Here is a 19,548-nt window from a genome sequence, read left to right on the forward strand (position 1 = left end):
TTTCTCATTGTGATAACATCTCTTTTTCAAGAGAGACCTGGTCTAACCTCAACTAGAAACAATAATCTTTCTGACTTTCATGTAGGCTATTTTTGCTTTGATTAGGGACAGATCGAAATTTACTGGGGAGTGGGAGGGGCTGGTCCAACTCAAAGTGTCATAAAAAAAATCCCCCCCAACATAAAAAATATTTTTACACGACCCTCCCCTTAGCCAGTCAAATACATGGAACACCCTCCCCCCTCTTTGAATTAACTCAAAATAATGTTTACCAACACAAATAACAACAACTGTAGCGACCTTGTGTTTATAAACGTGGATATCGACTTCAGCATGCTTTTGTGGCCCAGTCGATGCCACGCAGGGCTACAGGCCAGAAGGGTGAGGTTTCACCGACCACCACAGACGAGCTCACTCTCCCCGCCTGTTTCATTGCACTATGATCAGAGTCGGCTGCAGACAATGATCAGCTAGGAGGAAATCACATTTTCATTATTTTGATGCCATATTTATAAGTATATAAAATATATGCAACACATTTATCACCAACAGGTTTCTGTGCCGATGCACCACACAACCAGTAAACAACACCGACTGTGGGCACTTCAATATCACGGTTTGTGTTTTCAACACCACAGTAAATAGACTGTGTCAATCTCAACAAACAGAAAATGTATTCTGCATGTCATTAAAATGTTTGTTGTTTTGTAATAGATGTCTCTTTCCATTCATCAAATGTCCGCTGCATAGTTTGGATTGATTGATTAAACGATTTTTATTTGTCAGTAAAAAACAATACATACACTGCTGTTCTAAAGTTTGGAGTCACTTAGAAATGTCCTTGTTTTTGAAAGAAAATTATATTTTTTTGTCCATTAAAATAACATCAAATTGATCAGAAATACAGTGTAGACATTGTTCATGTTGTAAATGACTATTGTAGCTGGAAACGGCTGATTTTTAATGGAATATCTACATAGGCGTACAGAGGCCCATTATCAGCAACCATCACTCCTGTGTTCCAATGCCACGTTGTGTTAGCAAATCCAAGTTAAAAATTTTAAAAGGTTAATTGATCATTAGAAAACCCTTTTGCAATTATATTAGCACAGCTGAAAACTGTTGTTCTGATTAAAGAAGCAATAAAACGGGCCTTCTTTGAACTAGTTGAGTATCTGGAACATCAGTTTTTGTGGGTTCGATTACAGGCTCAAAATGGCCAGAAACAAAGACCTTTCTTCTGAAACTCGTCAGTCTATTCTTGTTCTGAGAAATGAAGGCTATTCCATGCGAGAAATTGCCAAGAAACTGAAGATCTCGTACAGCGCTGTGTACTACTCCCTTCACAGAACAGCGCAAACTGTCTCTAACCAGAATAGAAAGAGGAGTGGGAGGCCCTGGTGCACAACTGAGCAAGAGGACATGTACATTAGAGTGTCTAGTTTGAGATATAGATGCCTCACAAGTCCTCATCAAGTTGTTGTTGCTTTTTTCCTACGGGAAAAACGAATGCTATTTGTTGAATATAAGGAGTACAGTAACAGATTTTGGAAAGCTGAAATTCTCCCCTTTTTAAGGAAACCACTTTTATTTACCCTCCTTGACAGTTATGATGGGGAGACAAATCAGCTGTAAATTGTTTAACCTGTAGCCAAGGCTTTATAGCCTATATGGTTAATTATGGCTGGCATTGGTTACAATCTGCCACAATATCAATGTTGCCAGCTAAGGTATACGAGGGGATAGTAGGCCTAGTTGGACACGGCTATCTGAACGTGTACATGATGGAAGTTAGAGATAGCCTAAATATTCATTATTTAATCTTTAAAAAAATGCACCGACTATTATGTGACTAAAATGTCTGTGATTAAAACTACATTAAAATAGTTTTAGTAGACTGATAATAACTAAAACTAACGAAGGATGAAATGACTCAAATGTGACTAAGACTAAAAGGTATTTTAAGATCAAATCTAAAATAGCTGCCAAAATTCACACTGGTAGTTACCTGGCCTCCAGATGCATCTGGCAGAAGGCGGGACTCCACAGTAAAGGCCCTCGTGCCATTTTCCGAACAGGCGACGCACTACCTTCCCCTCTTGGTCCATCACAAACCCTTGAACCTCATTCACATTAGAACTCCAGTAATTTCCCTACAAGCAAAAATTAGACAACAGTAATATTGTGATCATAAGATAAATAACATTCATCATCCACTGGCAAGGAAACAATATAGACAATAATTAAATGTCCAAATTGTAGTCAGCCAAGATAAGTGATACATGCTTCACAGGGGTGGTTATTTCTCAGCACATAATTGTCTTTGGACTTCATAGTAATTTTACCGTAACATATCCACAGCTGAGTTCACCGCTGTCTTACCTTGACGAAGGTAAGTTTGCAGATACAGGCACTGCTTTTGGTGTTCCTAATGGTGATCTCCCCGTAGTGTTCGATCCACCTTCTCCCGCTTAGGATGTTGTGTACGCAGGTGGTGACTTTGTTCCATTCATAGTGGTCACCAAAGCTGAGCGACATAACAGCAGCAGTCAGAATATCTACAGTAATCACATGATAGTTATGAAGTCTGTCTGTGTCTTTAAGATGCTCACTGGGCCACATAATCACACAGAGCGTTAGAAGTCTCACAAGCTAAATAGCAGGGCCTGTGGAATGTCATTTTCTGAGGCAGAGACACTTGCGATGTACTATAAGCCTTCACACATCCCTTCCTGCTATTCTGTCTGAGTGATTCATTTCCCACAGCCCCCCCCCAAACCCTGTCAAGGGCACTTTAATAGGGCGTACAGTAGCTCTGTAAAGCTTCCAGGGACCCAGAGTGGAGTGATGGCTGTGGCAGGGGTAGGCTAGCAGGGACCTGAATGCTTCAAGAAGGTAAGGCCACTGTTATGGATGTACCTCCTATAGTGACAGTGGGGATATGTCTTGACGATGTCAGATTGTGTGTGTGTGTGTGTGTGTGTGTGTGTGTGTGTGTGTGTGTGTGTGTGTGTGTGTGTGTGTGTGTGTGTGTGTGTGTGTTACCTTGGAAGGATAACATTAACGGTGCCAATCGGGAGGATTTCCATTGATTTCCCCCAGAATTTGTTTTTCCATCTGACGTCTGAGAAGAAAATCGTCAGAAATAGCCATCAATGTACCATCTTGATGCAAAATGAAAAACCATGACCTCATTGAGGAAGTGCGTGTGTGACACTGTAATTCAACAGGTAACGTACCTTGCAAGAAGGTGAACTTGTTGGAATCAGCATGACAAGCTGATATGGGTGGATGGTGGCTCACCTTCAAGAGATAATCAAACGTCATAACAGTGACAATACTGCTAGATTATTGCCTCTTAGAGGAATTCATTTTAGGTGCAGATACAAAAGCAGCCACTTCATTGTAGAACCATTCTAAACGTGTTGTGAGAAGAAGAGGGTGAGTCATTATATCGTGACTATCATGCGGACTGGGCAACCAGTAACAGCTAACACCAGCACCGAGGCTAAGTGCAAACTAGGTTCAGTCAAGGCCAGTCATTCAGGTTCTTAGTCAGGTCAGTCAGTCAGGTTCAGTCAGTCAGGCCAGTCAGTCAGTCAGGCCAAGTCAGTCTGTCAGGTTCAGTCAGGCCAGTCATTCAGGTTCAGTCAGGTTCAGTCATTCAGGTTCAGTCAGTCAGGTTCAGTCAGGTCAGGGAGAATATCTGAGAGATGACAACAACAGGGTCCCCATCATAAAGAGAGAGGGCAGAATGACAGCCTTCCCTGACCCTGGACTTGGACCTGACCTTGGACCTGGACCTGACCCTGGACTAGGACCTGACCCTGGTCCTACTCTAGCAGCAGACTTGGACACAGTCTTTCTTTAAGCACTCTGAAAGCCTACAGACCTGACAGGATCCGTCCGCAGCACAATGCAATACAATACTGCAACCTGCAGCTCATGTTAGTTATAAATGGACCTTATAGACTCCAGTGCATGGGAGAGAACGGCCACATTTGACCTGGTCTCAGAAATCCCAGACCTAGGGAACAATGGCACAGTTGAAGTCGGAAGTTTACATACACCTTAGCCAAATACATTTAAACTCAGTTTTTCACAATTCCTGACATTTAATCCCAGTAAAAATTCCCTGTCTTAGGTCAGTTAGGATCATCACTTTATTTTAAGAATGTGAAATGTCAGAATAATAGTAGAGAGAATTATTTATTTCAGCTTTTATTTCTTTCATCACATTCCCAGTGGGTCAGAAGTTTACATACACTCAATTAGTATTTGGTAGCATTGCCTTTAAATTGTTTAACTTGCGTCAAACGTTTCAGGTAGCCTTCCACACGCTTCCCACAATAAGTTGGGTGAATTGTGGCCCATTCCTCCTGACAGAGCTGGTGTAACTGAGTCAGGTTTGTAGGCCTCCTTGCTCACACACGCTTTTTCAGTTCTGCCCACACATTTTCTATAGGATTAAGGTCAGGGCTTTGTGATGGCCACTCCAATACCTTGACTTTGTTGTCCTTAAGCCATTTTGTCACAACTTTGGAAGTATGCTTGTGTCATTGTCCATTTGGAAGTCCCATTTGCGACCAAGCTTTAACTTCCTGACTGATGTCTTGAGATGTTGCTTCAATATATCCACATAATTTTCCTGCCTCATAATGCCATCTATTTTGTGAAGCGCACCTGTCCCTCCTACAGCAAAGCACCCCCACAACATGATGCTGCCACCCCCGTGCTTCACGGTTGGAATGGTGTTCTTCGGCTTGCAAGCCCCCTTTTTCCTCCAAACATAACGATGATCATTATGACCAAACAGTTTTATTTTTGTACGAAAAGTACGATCTTTGTCCCCATCTGCAGTTGCAAACCGTAGTCTGGCTTTTTTATGGCGGTTTTGGAGCAGTGGCTTCTTCCTTGCTGAGTGGCCTTTCAGGTTATGTCGATATAGGACTCGTTTTACTGTGGATATAGATACTTTTGTACCTGTTTCCTCCAGCATCTTCACAAGGTCCTTTGCTGTTGTTCTGGGATTGATTTGCACTTTTCGCACCAAAGCACGTTCATCTCTAGGAGACAGAACGCGTCTCCTTCCTGAGCAGTATGACGGCTGCGTGGTCCCATGGTGTTTATACTTGCGTACTATTGTTTGTACAGATGAACGTGGTACCTTCAGGCGTTTGGAAATTGCTCCCAAGGATGAACCAGACTTGTGGAGGTCTACAATTTTATTTCTAAGGTCTTGGCTGATTTATTTTTATTTTCCACGATGTCAAGCAAAGAGGCACTGAGATTGAAGATAGGCCTTGAAATACATCCACAGGTACACCTCCAATTGACTCAAATTATGTCAATTAGCCTATCAGAAGCTTCTCAAGCCATGACATAATTTTCTGGAATTTTCCAAGCTGTTTAAAGGCACAGTCAACTTAGTGTATGTAAACTTCTGACCCACTGGAATTGTGATTCAGTGAATTATAAGTGAAATAATCTGTCTGTAAACAATTGTTGGAAAAATTACTTGTGTCATGTACAAAGTAGATGTCCCAACCGACTTGCCAAAACTATAGTTTGTTAACAAGAAATTTGTGGAGTGGTTGAAAAACCACTTTAATGACTCCAACCTAAGTGTATGTAAACTTCAGACTTCAACTGTACATTGTGGGAGGCAACCAGTCTGTCTAGAGAAACTACATTTGACCTGTTTTTTTTGAGGGACATTTACAGTATTTATTCATTTCTTGACAACATATACACTGTATGAGGGTTAAGGTATTGGTAAATATGCCAGAGCCTGTATTCATAGGAGTGCTGATCTAGGATCAGGTTTCACCCTGTCCATTCATTATAATCAGTACTGTGGGAACCTACCTGCTCAGCGATAAAACACATGCCCTTGTCCTCACGGATACATTCATACGTCTCTCCCAGTAAAGGGTTGAATGGCTTGCTTCCCGCTCTGTAGTACGTGGAGGAGTACCCTGAGATGACGAACGCTGCCATAATGGCCTGTAGCAGAGAAACAGCAACACAATCAAAACAAACTACACTAAATACATAAAACATAGACAATGTCTTCAATGCCTTACATGGCTGCTGCCGTTACACTGAAACACAAATTCTCCTTTTCTGAAAGTTATGCATGAATCAATTGTGCATCAAATACTGCATGGTACCATAAAGTAACAGCAGTTAAACCCCTGGAACATACTGGTTTACAACATCCCAGTAATGAAATGTCATAATCTTTTATCTAACAAGTCCAAAATGTTTTATTCACACACCGTCCTGTTATGATAACTAAGCCAGTAGAATGACAGATGTGAGATTGAACAAGGTCGACAGCTGCATCAGAGCATGATATTTCTGGCCTTTGTCTCTGGAAGACCAAGGCTATCCTTCAGAATGTTTACTTTGGGCTTGTCACTGTCAACGCCACAGCAGTGCACAGATATAGACAAACTAACATGTCTGTCAGTACCAGGGACTGGGTCACGCTGTATGGGTTAGTGATGGGAGACACTGGGTCACGCTGTATGGGTTAGTGATGGGAGACACTGGGTCACGCTGTATGGGTTAGTGATGGGAGACACTGGGTCACGCTGTATGGGTTAGTGATGGGAGACACTGGGTCACGCTGTATGGGTTAGTGATGGGAGACACTGGGTCACGCTGTATGGGTTAGTGATGGGAGACGCTGGGTCACGCTGTATGGGTTAGTGATGGGAGACGCTGGGTCACGCTGTATGGGTTAGTGATGGGAGACACTGGGTCACGCTGTATGGGTTAGTGATGGGAGACACTGGGTCACGCTGTATGGGTTAGTGATGGGAGACACTGGGTCACGCTGTATGGGTTAGTGATGGGAGACACTGGGTCACGCTGTATGGGTTAGTGATGGGAGACACTGGGTCACGCTGTATGGGTTAGTGATGGGAGACACTGGGTCACGCTGTATGGGTTAGTGATGGGAGACGCTGGGTCACGCTGTATGGGTTAGTGATGGGAGACACTGGGTCACGCTGTATGGGTTAGTGATGGGAGACACTGGGTCACGCTGTATGGGTTAGTGATGGGAGACACTGGGTCACGCTGTATGGGTTAGTGATGGGAGACACTGGGTCACGCTGTATGGGTTAGTGATGGGAGACGCTGGGTCACGCTGTATGGGTTAGTGATGGGAGACACTGGGTCACGCTGTATGGGTTAGTGATGGGAGACACTGGGTCACGCTGTATGGGTTAGTGATGGGAGACACTGGGTCACGCTGTATGGGTTAGTGATGGGAGACACTGGGTCACGCTGTATGGGTTAGTGATGGGAGACGCTGGGTCACGCTGTATGGGTTAGTGATGGGAGACACTGGGTCACGCTGTATGGGTTAGTGATGGGAGACACTGGGTCACGCTGTGTGGGTTAGTGATGGGAGACACTGGGTCACGCTGTATGGGTTAGTGATGGGAGACGCTGGGTCACGCTGTATGGGTTAGTGATGGGAGACACTGGGTCACGCTGTGTGGGTTAGTGATGGGAGACGCTGGGTCACGCTGTATGGGTTAGTGATGGGAGACGCTGGGTCACACTGTATGGGTTAGTGATGGGAGACACTGGGTCACGCTGTATGGGTTAGTGATGGGAGACACTGGGTCACGCTGTATGGGTTAGTGATGGGAGACACTGGGTCACGCTGTATGGGTTAGTGATGGGAGACACTGGGTCACGCTGTATGGGTTAGTGATGGGAGACACTGGGTCACGCTGTATGGGTTAGTGATGGGAGACACTGGGTCACGCTGTGTGGGTTAGTGATGGGAGACACTGGGTCACGCTGTATGGGTTAGTGATGGGAGACACTGGGTCACGCTGTATGGGTTAGTGATAGGAGACACTGGGTCACGCTGTATGGGTTAGTGATGGGAGACACTGGGTCACGCTGTATGGGTTAGTGATGGGAGACACTGGGTCACGCTGTATGTGTTAGTGATGGGAGACACTGGGTCACGCTGTATGGGTTAGTGATGGGAGACACTGGGTTACGCTGTATGGGTTAGTGATGGGAGACACTGGGTCACGCTGTATGGGTTAGTGATGGGAGATGCTGGGTCACGCTGTATGGGTTAGTGATGGGAGACACTGGGTTACGCTGTATGGGTTAGTGATGGGAGACACTGGGTCATGCTGTATGGGTTAGTGATGGGAGACACTGGGTCACGCTGTATGAGTTAGTGATGGGAGACACTGGGTCACGCTGTATGGGTTAGTGATAGGAGACACTGGGTCACGCTGTATGGGTTAGTGATGGGAGACACTGGGTCACGCTGTATGGGTTAGTGATGGGAGACACTGGGTCACGCTGTGTGGGTTAGTGATAGGAGACACTGGGTCACGCTGTATGGGTTAGTGATGGGAGACACTGGGTCACGCTGTATGGGTTAGTGATGGGAGACACTGGGTCACGCTGTATGGGTTAGTGATGGGAGACACTGGGTCACGCTGTATGGGTTAGTGATGGGAGACACTGGGTCACGCTGTATGGGTTAGTGATAGGAGACACTGGGTCACGCTGTATGGGTTAGTGATGGGAGACACTGGGTTACGCTGTATGGGTTAGTGATGGGAGACGCTGGGTCACGCTGTATGGGTTAGTGATGGAAGACACTGGGTCACGCTGTGTGGGTTAGTGATGGGAGACGCTGGGTCACGCTGTATGAGTTAGTGATGGGAGACACTGGGTCACGCTGTATGGGTTAGTGATGGGAGACACTGGGTCACGCTGTATGGGTTAGTGATGGGAGACACTGGGTCACGCTGTATGGGTTAGTGATAGGAGACACTGGGTCACGCTGTATGGGTTAGTGATGGGAGACACTGGGTCACGCTGTATGGGTTAGTGATGGGAGACACTGGGTCATGCTGTATGGGTTAGTGATGGGAGACACTGGGTCACGCTGTATGGGTTAGTGATAGGAGACACTGGGTCACGCTGTATGGGTTAGTGATGGGAGACACTGGGTCACGCTGTATGGGTTAGTGATGGGAGACACTGGGTTACGCTGTATGGGTTAGTGATGGGAGACACTGGGTCACGCTGTATGGGTTAGTGATGGGAGACACTGGGTCACGCTGTATGGGTTAGTGATGGGAGACACTGGGTCACGCTGTATGGGTTAGTGATGGGAGACGCTGGGTCACGCTGTGTGGGTTAGTGACGGGAGACACTGGGTCACGCTGTGTGGGTTAGTGATGGGAGACGCTGGGTCACGCTGTATGGGTTAGTGATGGGAGACACTGGGTCACGCTGTATGGGTTAGTGATGGGAGACGCTGGGTCACGCTGTATGGGTTAGTGATGGGAGACGCTGGGTCACGCTGTATGGGTTAGTGATGGGAGACGCTGGGTCACGCTGTATGGGTTAGTGATGGGAGACACTGGGTCACGCTGTATGGGTTAGTGATGGGAGACACTGGGTCACGCTGTATGGGTTAGTGATGGGAGACACTGGGTCACGCTGTATGGGTTAGTGATGGGAGACACTGGGTCACGCTGTATGGGTTAGTGATGGGAGACACTGGGTCACGCTGTATGGGTTAGTGATGGGAGACACTGGGTCACGCTGTATGGGTTAGTGATGGGAGACGCTGGGTCACGCTGTATGGGTTAGTGATGGGAGACGCTGGGTCACGTTGTATGGGTTCGTGATGGGAGACACTGGGTCATGCTGTATGGGTTAGTGATGGGAGACACTGGGTCATGCTGTATGGGTTAGTGATGGGAGACACTGGGTCATGCTGTATGGGTTAGTGATGGGAGACACTGGGTCACGCTGTATGGGTTAGTGATGGGAGACGCTGGGTCACGCTGTATGGGTTAGTGATGGGAGACGCTGGGTCACGCTGTATGGGTTAGTGATGGGAGACACTGGGTCACGCTGTATGGGTTAGTGATGGGAGACACTGGGTCATGCTGTATGGGTTAGTGATGGGAGACGCTGTATGGGTTAGTGATGGGAGACACTGGGTCACGCTGTATGGGTTAGTGATGGGAGACACTGGGTCACGCTGTATGGGTTAGTGATGGGAGACACTGGGTCACGCTGTATGGGTTAGTGATGGGAGACACTGGGTCATGCTGTATGGGTTAGTGATGGGAGACACTGGGTCACGCTGTATGGGTTAGTGATGGGAGACGCTGGGTCACGCTGTATGGGTTAGTGATGGGAGACACTGGGTCACGCTGTATGGGTTAGTGATGGGAGACACTGGGTCACGCTGTATGGGTTAGTGATGGGAGACGCTGGGTCACGCTGTATGGGTTAGTGATGGGGGACACTGGGTTACGCTGTATGGGTTAGTGATGGGAGACACTGGGTCACGCTGTATGGGTTAGTGATGGGAGACGCTGGGTCACGCTGTATGGGTTAGTGATGGGAGACACTGGGTCACGCTGTATGGGTTAGTGATGGGAGATGCTGGGTCATGCTGTATGGGTTAGTGATGGGAGACACTGGGTCACGCTGTATGGGTTAGTGATGGGAGACACAGTCACGCTGTATGGGTTAGTGATGGGAGACGCTGTATGGGTTAGTGATGGGAGACACTGGGTCACGCTGTATGGGTTAGTGATGGGAGACACTGGGTCACGCTGTATGGGTTAGTGATGGGAGACACTGGGTCACGCTGTATGGGTTAGTGATGGGAGACACTGGGTCACGCTGTATGGGTTAGTGATGGGAGACGCTGTATGGGTTAGTGATGGGATACTCTGTATGAGTTAGTGATGGGAGACACTGGGTCACGCTGTATGGGTTAGTGATGGGAGACGCTGGGTCACGCTGTATGGGTTAGTGATGGGAGACGCTGGGTCACGCTGTATGGGTTAGTGATGGGAGACACTGGGTCACGCTGTATGGGTTAGTGATGGGAGACGCTGGGTTACGCTGTATGGGTTAGTGATGGGAGACGCTGGGTCACGCTGTATGGGTTAGTGATGGGAGACGCTGGGTTACGCTGTATGGGTTAGTGATGGGAGACGCTGGGTTACGCTGTATGGGTTAGTGATGGGAGACGCTGGGTCACGCTGTATGGGTTAGTGATGGTAATGTCTATGGTTGCTAATGGATCCTAATATAAAGAAGTGTTACATCATCTGATGAGTCTCTGTGGTATGTTTCCTCTGTGTTAGCTGATTGACTGGGTCACATCATCACTAAGAGTTACAGTAATGTGCCATTTTATCATACATTGTGGTGGTAGAGAATGCAGAGTTATACTGGTGGTCTTTTCAGAACTGTAACCATGAAGCTTTATACGACTCAGAGGGGTGAGTGTTTGGGCCGTACCATGCGTTCATACTCAGAGGGGTGAGTGTTTGGGTCGTACCATGCCTTCATACACAGAGATGAGTGCTTGGGCCGTACCATGCGTTCATAGGGGTCCTCCGTATCGGCAGCCCTGTCTAGTAGCTCAGTGTACTCCAGCTCTTCACACATGTGCTGCAGGGTGTTGAGGGGCTCGTTGAGCTCCACAGGCATGGACACCTTGGACAGGTCCTTTCCTATGTTGTTCCTCAGGATGTTCCACAGGTTGATGTTGCTGCAGTCTGGCGAGGGGGCGGGGAGACACGGGCGTCGCCCGTTACGGAAGGCACTTCCAGCCAGGTCTCCGTTCGGCACTGAAACCAGAAGAAAGTACAGTACTGTCACGGACCATCGTCAGGACTGATGACTGTCTGACCTACAAGGCTTCGTCAAATCCTCATCCTTGCATCTCATAATAGCCACAGGCAGTTCATGACTGAAACATAGTGGACGGATGAAGGGTTAGAATAGAGGATAGAGGCATTCCTGCACTTCACACTGATAGCTTTCATAAGCCCTGAGTGCAGCCCCTGGCACACATTGAGGCCTGCAAGGTCAATCCCCCCCACACACACACTGTAATGGAAGGAGAAAGCTGGAAAGCTAAGGAGGACCTACTTTGTCTGGAGACGTTATCAGTCACGCTGGCATTGTCTTCTGAAATGTTATCGCTCACGTCGCTGACGTATGATTCATCGTCTGAGGCCTAGAGGGTTAGAGGAAGACAACAGAACCACTGAGTCAGTACAGTACAGTACAGTCACACACACACAGTACAGTCACACACACAGTCACACAGTACAGTCACACAGACAGACAGACAGTACAGTCACACAGACAGACAGACAGTACAGTCACACAGACAGACAGACAGTACAGTCACACAGACAGACAGACAGTACAGTCACACAGACAGTACAGTCACACAGACAGTACAGTCACACAGACAGACAGACAGACAGACAGACAGACAGACAGACAGACAGACAGACACACAGACACACAGACACACAGACACACAGACACACACACACACACACACACACACACACACACACACACACACACACACACACTGCATTTTTCCAGTGACTAGCAAACTGCCGTCAGTGCTTGCTATCTCTTCTCTCTCTTTCTGCAGTCACCACAAGATGAGACACTGCAGCATTTCCACTTTATATATAGTAACATACAATGAACTTACTGACGGTGCCAGAGAATAGCAGATTGTGGCTGTTGGTAGTAATGAATAGGGCCTGGCACCTGAGGCAGAGGGTTTGGCCCTAGCCTGGTGAGGGACCTCCTTGGTGAGTAATCCTTCAGCAGGACTCTAGATAGTAGCACTTGGTTTTCATACCTGGGGAGCAGCCAGATAGGCCTGAAGGGTGATGGCTCTTATGGGGCCATATTGACTGGTGCTCGGTACTCATGGCATTGGGCCTGTCATGGCAGTGAGGGAAAAAAGCCATCTCTTTGGCTTAAGAACAGACAAACCATCAGACTGGAGGAAGGACCATGGAGAAGGACCATGTCAAATCCATAAAGAAGGGCGTACCATTGAAAACCTGGAGTTGGTTTCATGAGAAATTGGACATGACTGGACTCAGTTGAAGGACATGACTGGACTCAGTTGAAGGACCCAGTTGAAGGACATGACTGGACCCAGCAGCATAATAGACTAGAGACTGGAGAGTCTCCCTCTAGTTTGGAGAGCCCCCCACTAGTTTGGAGAGCCTCCCTCTAGTTTGGAGAGCCTCCCTCTAGTTTGGAGAGCCTCCCTCTAGTTTGGAGAGCCCCCCACTAGTTTGGAGGAGCCCCCCACTAGTTTGGAGGAGCCCCCCTCTAGTTTGGAGAGTTGAAAGTTGGTCTTGCTCTGTCTCTACATGTCTGAGTTTCTGCTGTGTGCTATCTCTGTCCCTCACACTGGTTTTATTCATATCTGACTAACTCCAGCTCCACTCGGCCATGTTTTATCTGAGCTCCGACCCCCAGCCCTCTCTCACCTCGTTCTCTGACGAGCTGGCCGACAGCAGCACTTCCTGGGCGTCGAAGAACTCCGACACAGACTCTGACATAGACAGCCTGCTCTCATTGGACGTCTGTTGAGTCAGAGGGATTCCCCTCTGCTCTCCCCCCTTTAAGGAAACAGAGAAACACAATCAGTACAACGTCTTTTACTCGTGACTTTAGGTGGTGAGACGACATAGAACTGAACTGTGTCAAAGTGGAGACGGTGGAGACCCAGCAGTCATTGGTGACTTTATTCTTCCTATATTCCTGGTAAGATCACATTGTTTTTTCCATTTACCTTGACGTCAGGTTCAGCACAACTTTAATGATCAGTGAGCTCACCTGCCAAGAGATACTGGAAGCACCGTCCTTCTTTAAGGACAGGAATCAATACCCTAATTGGTAAACGCAGTAAAGCAGAGAATACACAATGTTTTCCAGTTAACTAAAGTTACCTGTCCAGCTCTACAACAGGATGCATAGCACCACAGAGGAGATAAACAGCACACAAGATCACTATTCTCCCTGACCTCACCTGGTAGCTACCAGCTGGCTGCTATAAGCACACCAGGCACTGCAATGGCAAGTGTCCTGCATGTCAGGGACAATGACAAAAAACAACGACTTGATCCAGTAGAAGACGTAGCTAGCTACCTCATCAGGACTGGTGATGAGGTTCACACTGATTGTTTGTTCAGACAGGACCGACTCAGAGTGGATGCGGCCCAGTCGGGTTTTAAGCTCAGCGTTTTGGGACAGGGCCTGAAATGAGGAGAAATACGAATCAATTCACTAATCTGTCAACTGGAGGAGAGGGGTGTAGAGAGGAATACAGAACTAAACAGATAAACATTACAACTGGATCTATATTGTACAGCTCTACATTCATATTCAGCTATGAAATGGATCCATTCGCAAAGTAACAGAAATCTAACTCAAGCAGTGATGAAAGTCATACCAATTCCATTGAAACCCCTCATCTCTCCAGCCAGTACATTTCATGTTTCAAGTACTGCACAGAATATTTAAGGTGTGTTTAAGGTGTGTTCTGACAAAAACAACACAATTAACCATTTATAGTGACTGTTCCCAGTGCAGGAGGATTATGGGTAGTGTAGAAGGAGAATTCTAAATGAACACCTGCCGGTCTCACCTGTGACAGAGACTTCCTGAGGGTGATGACCTGGGCAGACCGTTCTGACTGCTCCTGGTCTGAGAGAACAGATTTGATCTTCTCCTTCTCCATGGCCACCGTGGTGAACGCAGACTTCAACATGGAGTGGACTGCAAAAGACAGAAATCATTTTAAACACACCCTCTGGTTACTTACAACTCTTACTAATGGTTTCCCTACACTTTGCTGGTATGGATAGTGTAAAGGGACGGTGAACAGGGACGGACTGATGCAGGAGCTTACCGGGGCTGAAAAAAATCAAATAACAATATATATAATAATACGTTTTAATATATACAGTGCATTCGGAAAGTATTCAGACCCCTTTTTCCACATTTTGTTACGCTACAGCCTTATTCTAAAATTGATTCAATTAATATTATAGCATTGAGTCTTCTTGGGTATGAGTCTACAAGTTTGGCACACCTGTATTTAGGGAGTTTCTCCCATTTTTCTCTGCAGATCCTCTCAAGCTCTGTCAGGTTGGATGGGGTGTGTTGCTGCACAGCTATTTTCAGGTCTCTCTAGAGATGTTAGATCGTGTTCAAGTCCGGCCTCTGGCTGGGTCTCTCATAGACATTCATAGACTTGTCCCGAAGCCACTCCTGTGTTGTCTTGGCTGTGTGCTTCGGGTCATTGACCTATTGGAAGGTGAATCTTCGCCCCCAGTCTGAGGTCCTGAGCTCTCTGGAGCAGGTTTTCATCAAGGATCTCTCTGTACTTTGCTCCGTTCATCTTTCCCTCGATCCTGACTAGTCTCCCAGTCCCTGCCGCTGAAAAACATCCCCACAGTATGATCCTGTCACCGCCATGCTTCACCGTAGGGATGGTGCCAGGTTTCACCATAGGGATGGTGCCACTGTCAACTGTGGGATCTTATATCAACAGGCGTGTGCCTTTCCAAATCATGTCCAATCAATTGAATTTACCACAGGTGGACTCAAGGATAATCAATGGAAAAAGGATACACCTGAGATCAATTTCAAGTCTCATAGCAAAGGGTCTGAATACTTAGGTAAATAAGGTATTTCTGTTTAAAAATGTTATATATTTGCAAACATTTCTAAAAACGTGTTTTCGTTTTGTCATTATGGGGTATTGTGTGTAGATTGCTCAGGATTTGTATTTATTTAATACATTTTAGAATAAGGCTGTAACGTAACAAAATGTGGAAGAATTCAAGGGGTCTGAATACTTTCCGAAAGCACTGTATATTTTATGTTTTATAGTAAGAATAGGCATATACTGTAATGAGACAATGAAAGAGAACATATACTTTCCCCAAACAATCTTGCTGACTTTTGCGGGTGTTCAAAAGTGACATTCTGGGCTTATAAAACAAGTGGTACGAGCAGTGTTTCTCTTATCTTGGAACTTTGTCTGTGCAATGACAGCTTATCGGCCTTATTTCACGGACGTGTAGCCTATGAAGGCATTTCCAATGGGATATAGACCAAACCAATATTTCAACTGGTCTGGTTGGCTTTCCCCCCCAGTAAATTTACCCATGGGCCGCTACTGAAGTTAACAAATTGCATCTTTGTGCGCCAATTTGTTTCCAGAAAATGAGGGTGTGCCAGGAGGATGTGCCGGGGATAACAAAACCCCAGGGCCAATGATTTGTTAATCTGAACGTGAAGTGTAAATACATTTGTTGGTTGGTGTGAAATGCATTCCAGTGTAGTTAACATGACCTATCAATCAGTGCAGCAGACTGTGCGTGTGTGTGTTTGTGTGTGTGTGATTGTGTATACAATATATATGTGTATGTCTACAGTGCCTTGCAAAAGTATTCATCCCCCTTGGCATTTTTTCTATTTTGTTGCATTACAACCTGTAATTTAAATCTATTTTTATTTGGATTTCATATAATGGACATACACAAAATAGTCCAAATTGGTGAAGTGAAAACAGTAAATGGTAAAAAAAAAAAAAAAAAAAAAAAAAAAACAGAAACGTGGTGCGTGCATATGTATTCACCACCTTTGCTATGAAGCCCCTAAATAAGATCTTGTGCAACCAATTACCTTCAGAAGTCACATAATTAGTTAAATAAAGTCCATGTGTGCAATCTAAGTGTCACATGATCTCAGTACATATACACCTGTTCTGAAAGGCCCCAGAGTCTGCAACACCACCAAGCAAGTGGCCCCACTAAGTACAGATCAGGGTTGGGTTCTAAAAAAATATCTGAAACTTTGAACATCCCACGGAGAACCATTAAATCCATGATTAAAAAATGGAAAGAATATGGCACCACACCAAGAGACGGCTGCCCACCAAAACTCACGGAAAAGGCAAGGAGGGCATTAATAAGAGAGGAAACAAAGAGATCAAAGATAACCCTGAAGGAGCTGCAAAGCTCCACAGCGGAGATTGGAGTATCAGTCCATAGGACCATTTTAAGCCGTACGCTCCACAGAGCTGGGCTTTACGGAAGAGTGGCCAGAAAAAAGCCATTGCTTAAAGAAAAAAATAAGCAAACACGTTTGGTGTTCGCTAAAAGGCATGTGGGAGACCACCCAAATATATGGAAGATGGTACTCTGGTCAGATGAGACTAAAATTGAGCTTTTTGGCCATAAAGGAAAATGCGCAAACCCAACACCTCTCATAACCCCGAGAACACCATCCCCACAGTGAACCATGATGGTGGCATCATCATGATGTGGGGGTGTTTTCATCGGCAGGGACTGGGAAACTGGTTAGAAATGAAGGAATGATGGATGGTGCTAAATACAGGGAAATTCTTGAGCGAAACCTGTTTCAGTCTTCCAGAGATTTGAGACTGGGACGGAGGTTCACCTTCCAGCAGGACAATGAGCCTAAGCATACTGCTAAAGCAACACTCGAGTGGTTTAAGGGGAGACATTTAAGCGTCTTGGAATGGCCTAGTCAAAACCCAGACCTCAATCCAATTGAGAATCTGTGGTATGACTTGAGATTGCTGTACACCAGCGGAACCCATCCAACTTGAAGGAGCTGGAGCAGTTTTGCCTTGAAGAATGGGCAAAAATCCCAGTGGTTAGATGTGCCAAGCTAAGAGAGACATACCCCAAAAGACTTGCAGCTGTAATTGCTGCAAAAGGTGTCTCTACAAAGTATTGACTTTGGAGGGGTGAATAGTTATGCACGCTTAAGTTGTCTGTTTTTTTGTCTTATTTCACAATAAAAAATATTTTGCATCTTCAAAGTGGTAGGCATGTTGTGTAAACCAAATGATACAACCCCCCCCAAAAAATATATTTTAATTCCAGGTTGTAAGGCAACAAAATAGGAAAAATGCCAAGGGGGGGTGAATATTTTCGCAAGCCACTGTACCTTTCTGAGCGATGAGGCAGAAGTCCTCCTGTAGTTTGATGTAGTCACCGCCACACTCCATGTTGTCAGGAATCTGGCGAGAGACAGGGGTCTGGAAGTCCACCTGCTCAGCGCACAGGTTGGGGTTGGAGGAGTGGAGGCGCGTGGGCGACATACTGGCACTCACAGGGAGAGAGGGGACCTGAGAGGAGGAGAGGAAGGGAGGAAGGAGAGGAGGGAGGGAGGAGAGGAGAATGGAGAGAAACGAGAGGGAGAGGAGGAGAGGAAGGAGAGGGAGGAGAGGAGTGTCAGTACCACTTGGAGACTTGGGAATGTAGTAATGTGATCTACAGATGGAGCTCCATAAGACCTTCTGCGGTCTCTTCTGACATAGTCAAGACAGATACACACTCAGTGTTTATATCACTATATGAATCACACCAAGTCTGACAAGTCATATGGGACAGCAAAGCACAGATGAAGCTGAGGCTTCGTTCCAACCAATGTTCTTTTTAAGCCTTGGCTATAAATACATCACTTCATTTGCTTAAAAAAAAAAAAAAAAGGAAAAAAATCCTTCCCCTTGTTTCTCCTGGACTGATGACTCACTCATTCATTAACAACACTATGTATGTATACCAGAGGGCCGCTAGTGAGAAAACAGTTGGTTCTGGGCTACCTGGTGAGGAAACGGTTGGTTCTGGGCTTCCTGGTGACGAAACGGTTGGTTTTGTGCTTCCTGGTGACGAAACGGTTGGTTTTGTGCTTCCTGGTGAGAAAATGGTTGGTTCTGGGCTACCTGGTGACGAAACGGTTGGTTTTGTGCTTCCTGGTGACGAAACGGTTGGTTTTGGGCTTCCTGGTGAGAAAATGGTTGGTTCTGGGCTACCTAATCTACCAGAACACACGTAGTGATAAAAACGAAGTATCATGAAGGAAAAGGCTTTTAAACATTTGCCATAGGTAATTGGGAGAGTTTCAGAGAGTTTAATAATCCAAAGCATGATTAGCCTTCTCCTGAAGCTTTACAGAGTGTTCAAAATGGGGTAATTTAGACAACATGAGAATAAGGCATTGTACAGCCCAAAAAATGTGGTTCAGGCTTTGTATTATGATAAGTACAAAAGGACATTGAATCGAGAGAAGATAACCGAAAATGTTCTTTGCCCTGACATATAATTGCATAACGTACAGTTATGACTATAACTACTGTTCCCTGAAGGAGGGAAACGAGGTACCACACAGCTATTAGGAGTTTGCTCGCTAGATCCCTCTACTGAAGAACATTAGAATCACACCTGACAAGGCCAAGGAACGCTGTGCCTCACCGGAAGCCCCGCCTTCCACAGGCAATAAACTCGAGGCACGGATTCATTCCTTCAATTAAGTACTGCTCTTCACCGAGCTCAGAACTGGGCGGCGCGGGGCCTCGTTTCTCCTTCAGGGAACAGTAGGTACAGTCATAACTCTACGTTCCCTTTCAGTCGGTCAACTCGGTACAACACAGCTACGGAGATATGAAATCACGCCCCAAGCCGAACCCCCAGTGGACACCAAATGAAATGGCCCCACAACAGACCACCCAGAGTTCCAACCCGACAGGAAAACCTCCGGTACCCGGGTATTGCGCAATCTGCCCACTTTGGGCTACACTGGGAGGAGTGTCATCCAGGCGATAAAACCTGAAACAAAAAAGTGTGTGGTGATGCTCAA

General features: G+C 46.3%; 1 protein-coding gene across 1 annotated transcript in view; it reads right to left on the bottom strand.

Moving 5' to 3' along the window:
* Positions 1 to 19,548, bottom strand: part of LOC120063684 (oxysterol-binding protein-related protein 6-like) — a 46,877-nt gene that overhangs the window by 7,932 nt on the left and 19,397 nt on the right. The window contains exons 8-18 of the mRNA XM_039013979.1: positions 17,857 to 18,037; positions 14,516 to 14,646; positions 14,017 to 14,124; positions 13,356 to 13,487; positions 11,971 to 12,058; positions 11,413 to 11,666; positions 5,869 to 6,006; positions 3,240 to 3,303; positions 3,046 to 3,124; positions 2,383 to 2,527; positions 2,009 to 2,153 (exon numbers count right to left, since the gene is read on the bottom strand). Of these exons, the coding sequence (XP_038869907.1) occupies positions 2,009 to 2,153; positions 2,383 to 2,527; positions 3,046 to 3,124; positions 3,240 to 3,303; positions 5,869 to 6,006; positions 11,413 to 11,666; positions 11,971 to 12,058; positions 13,356 to 13,487; positions 14,017 to 14,124; positions 14,516 to 14,646; positions 17,857 to 18,037 (1,465 nt within the window). The remainder of the gene's footprint in view (positions 1 to 2,008; positions 2,154 to 2,382; positions 2,528 to 3,045; positions 3,125 to 3,239; positions 3,304 to 5,868; positions 6,007 to 11,412; positions 11,667 to 11,970; positions 12,059 to 13,355; positions 13,488 to 14,016; positions 14,125 to 14,515; positions 14,647 to 17,856; positions 18,038 to 19,548) is intronic.

This window comes from Salvelinus namaycush, chromosome 19 (genome assembly GCF_016432855.1).
Source record: "Salvelinus namaycush isolate Seneca chromosome 19, SaNama_1.0, whole genome shotgun sequence".
Classification (NCBI taxonomy): Eukaryota; Metazoa; Chordata; class Actinopteri; order Salmoniformes; family Salmonidae; genus Salvelinus; species Salvelinus namaycush.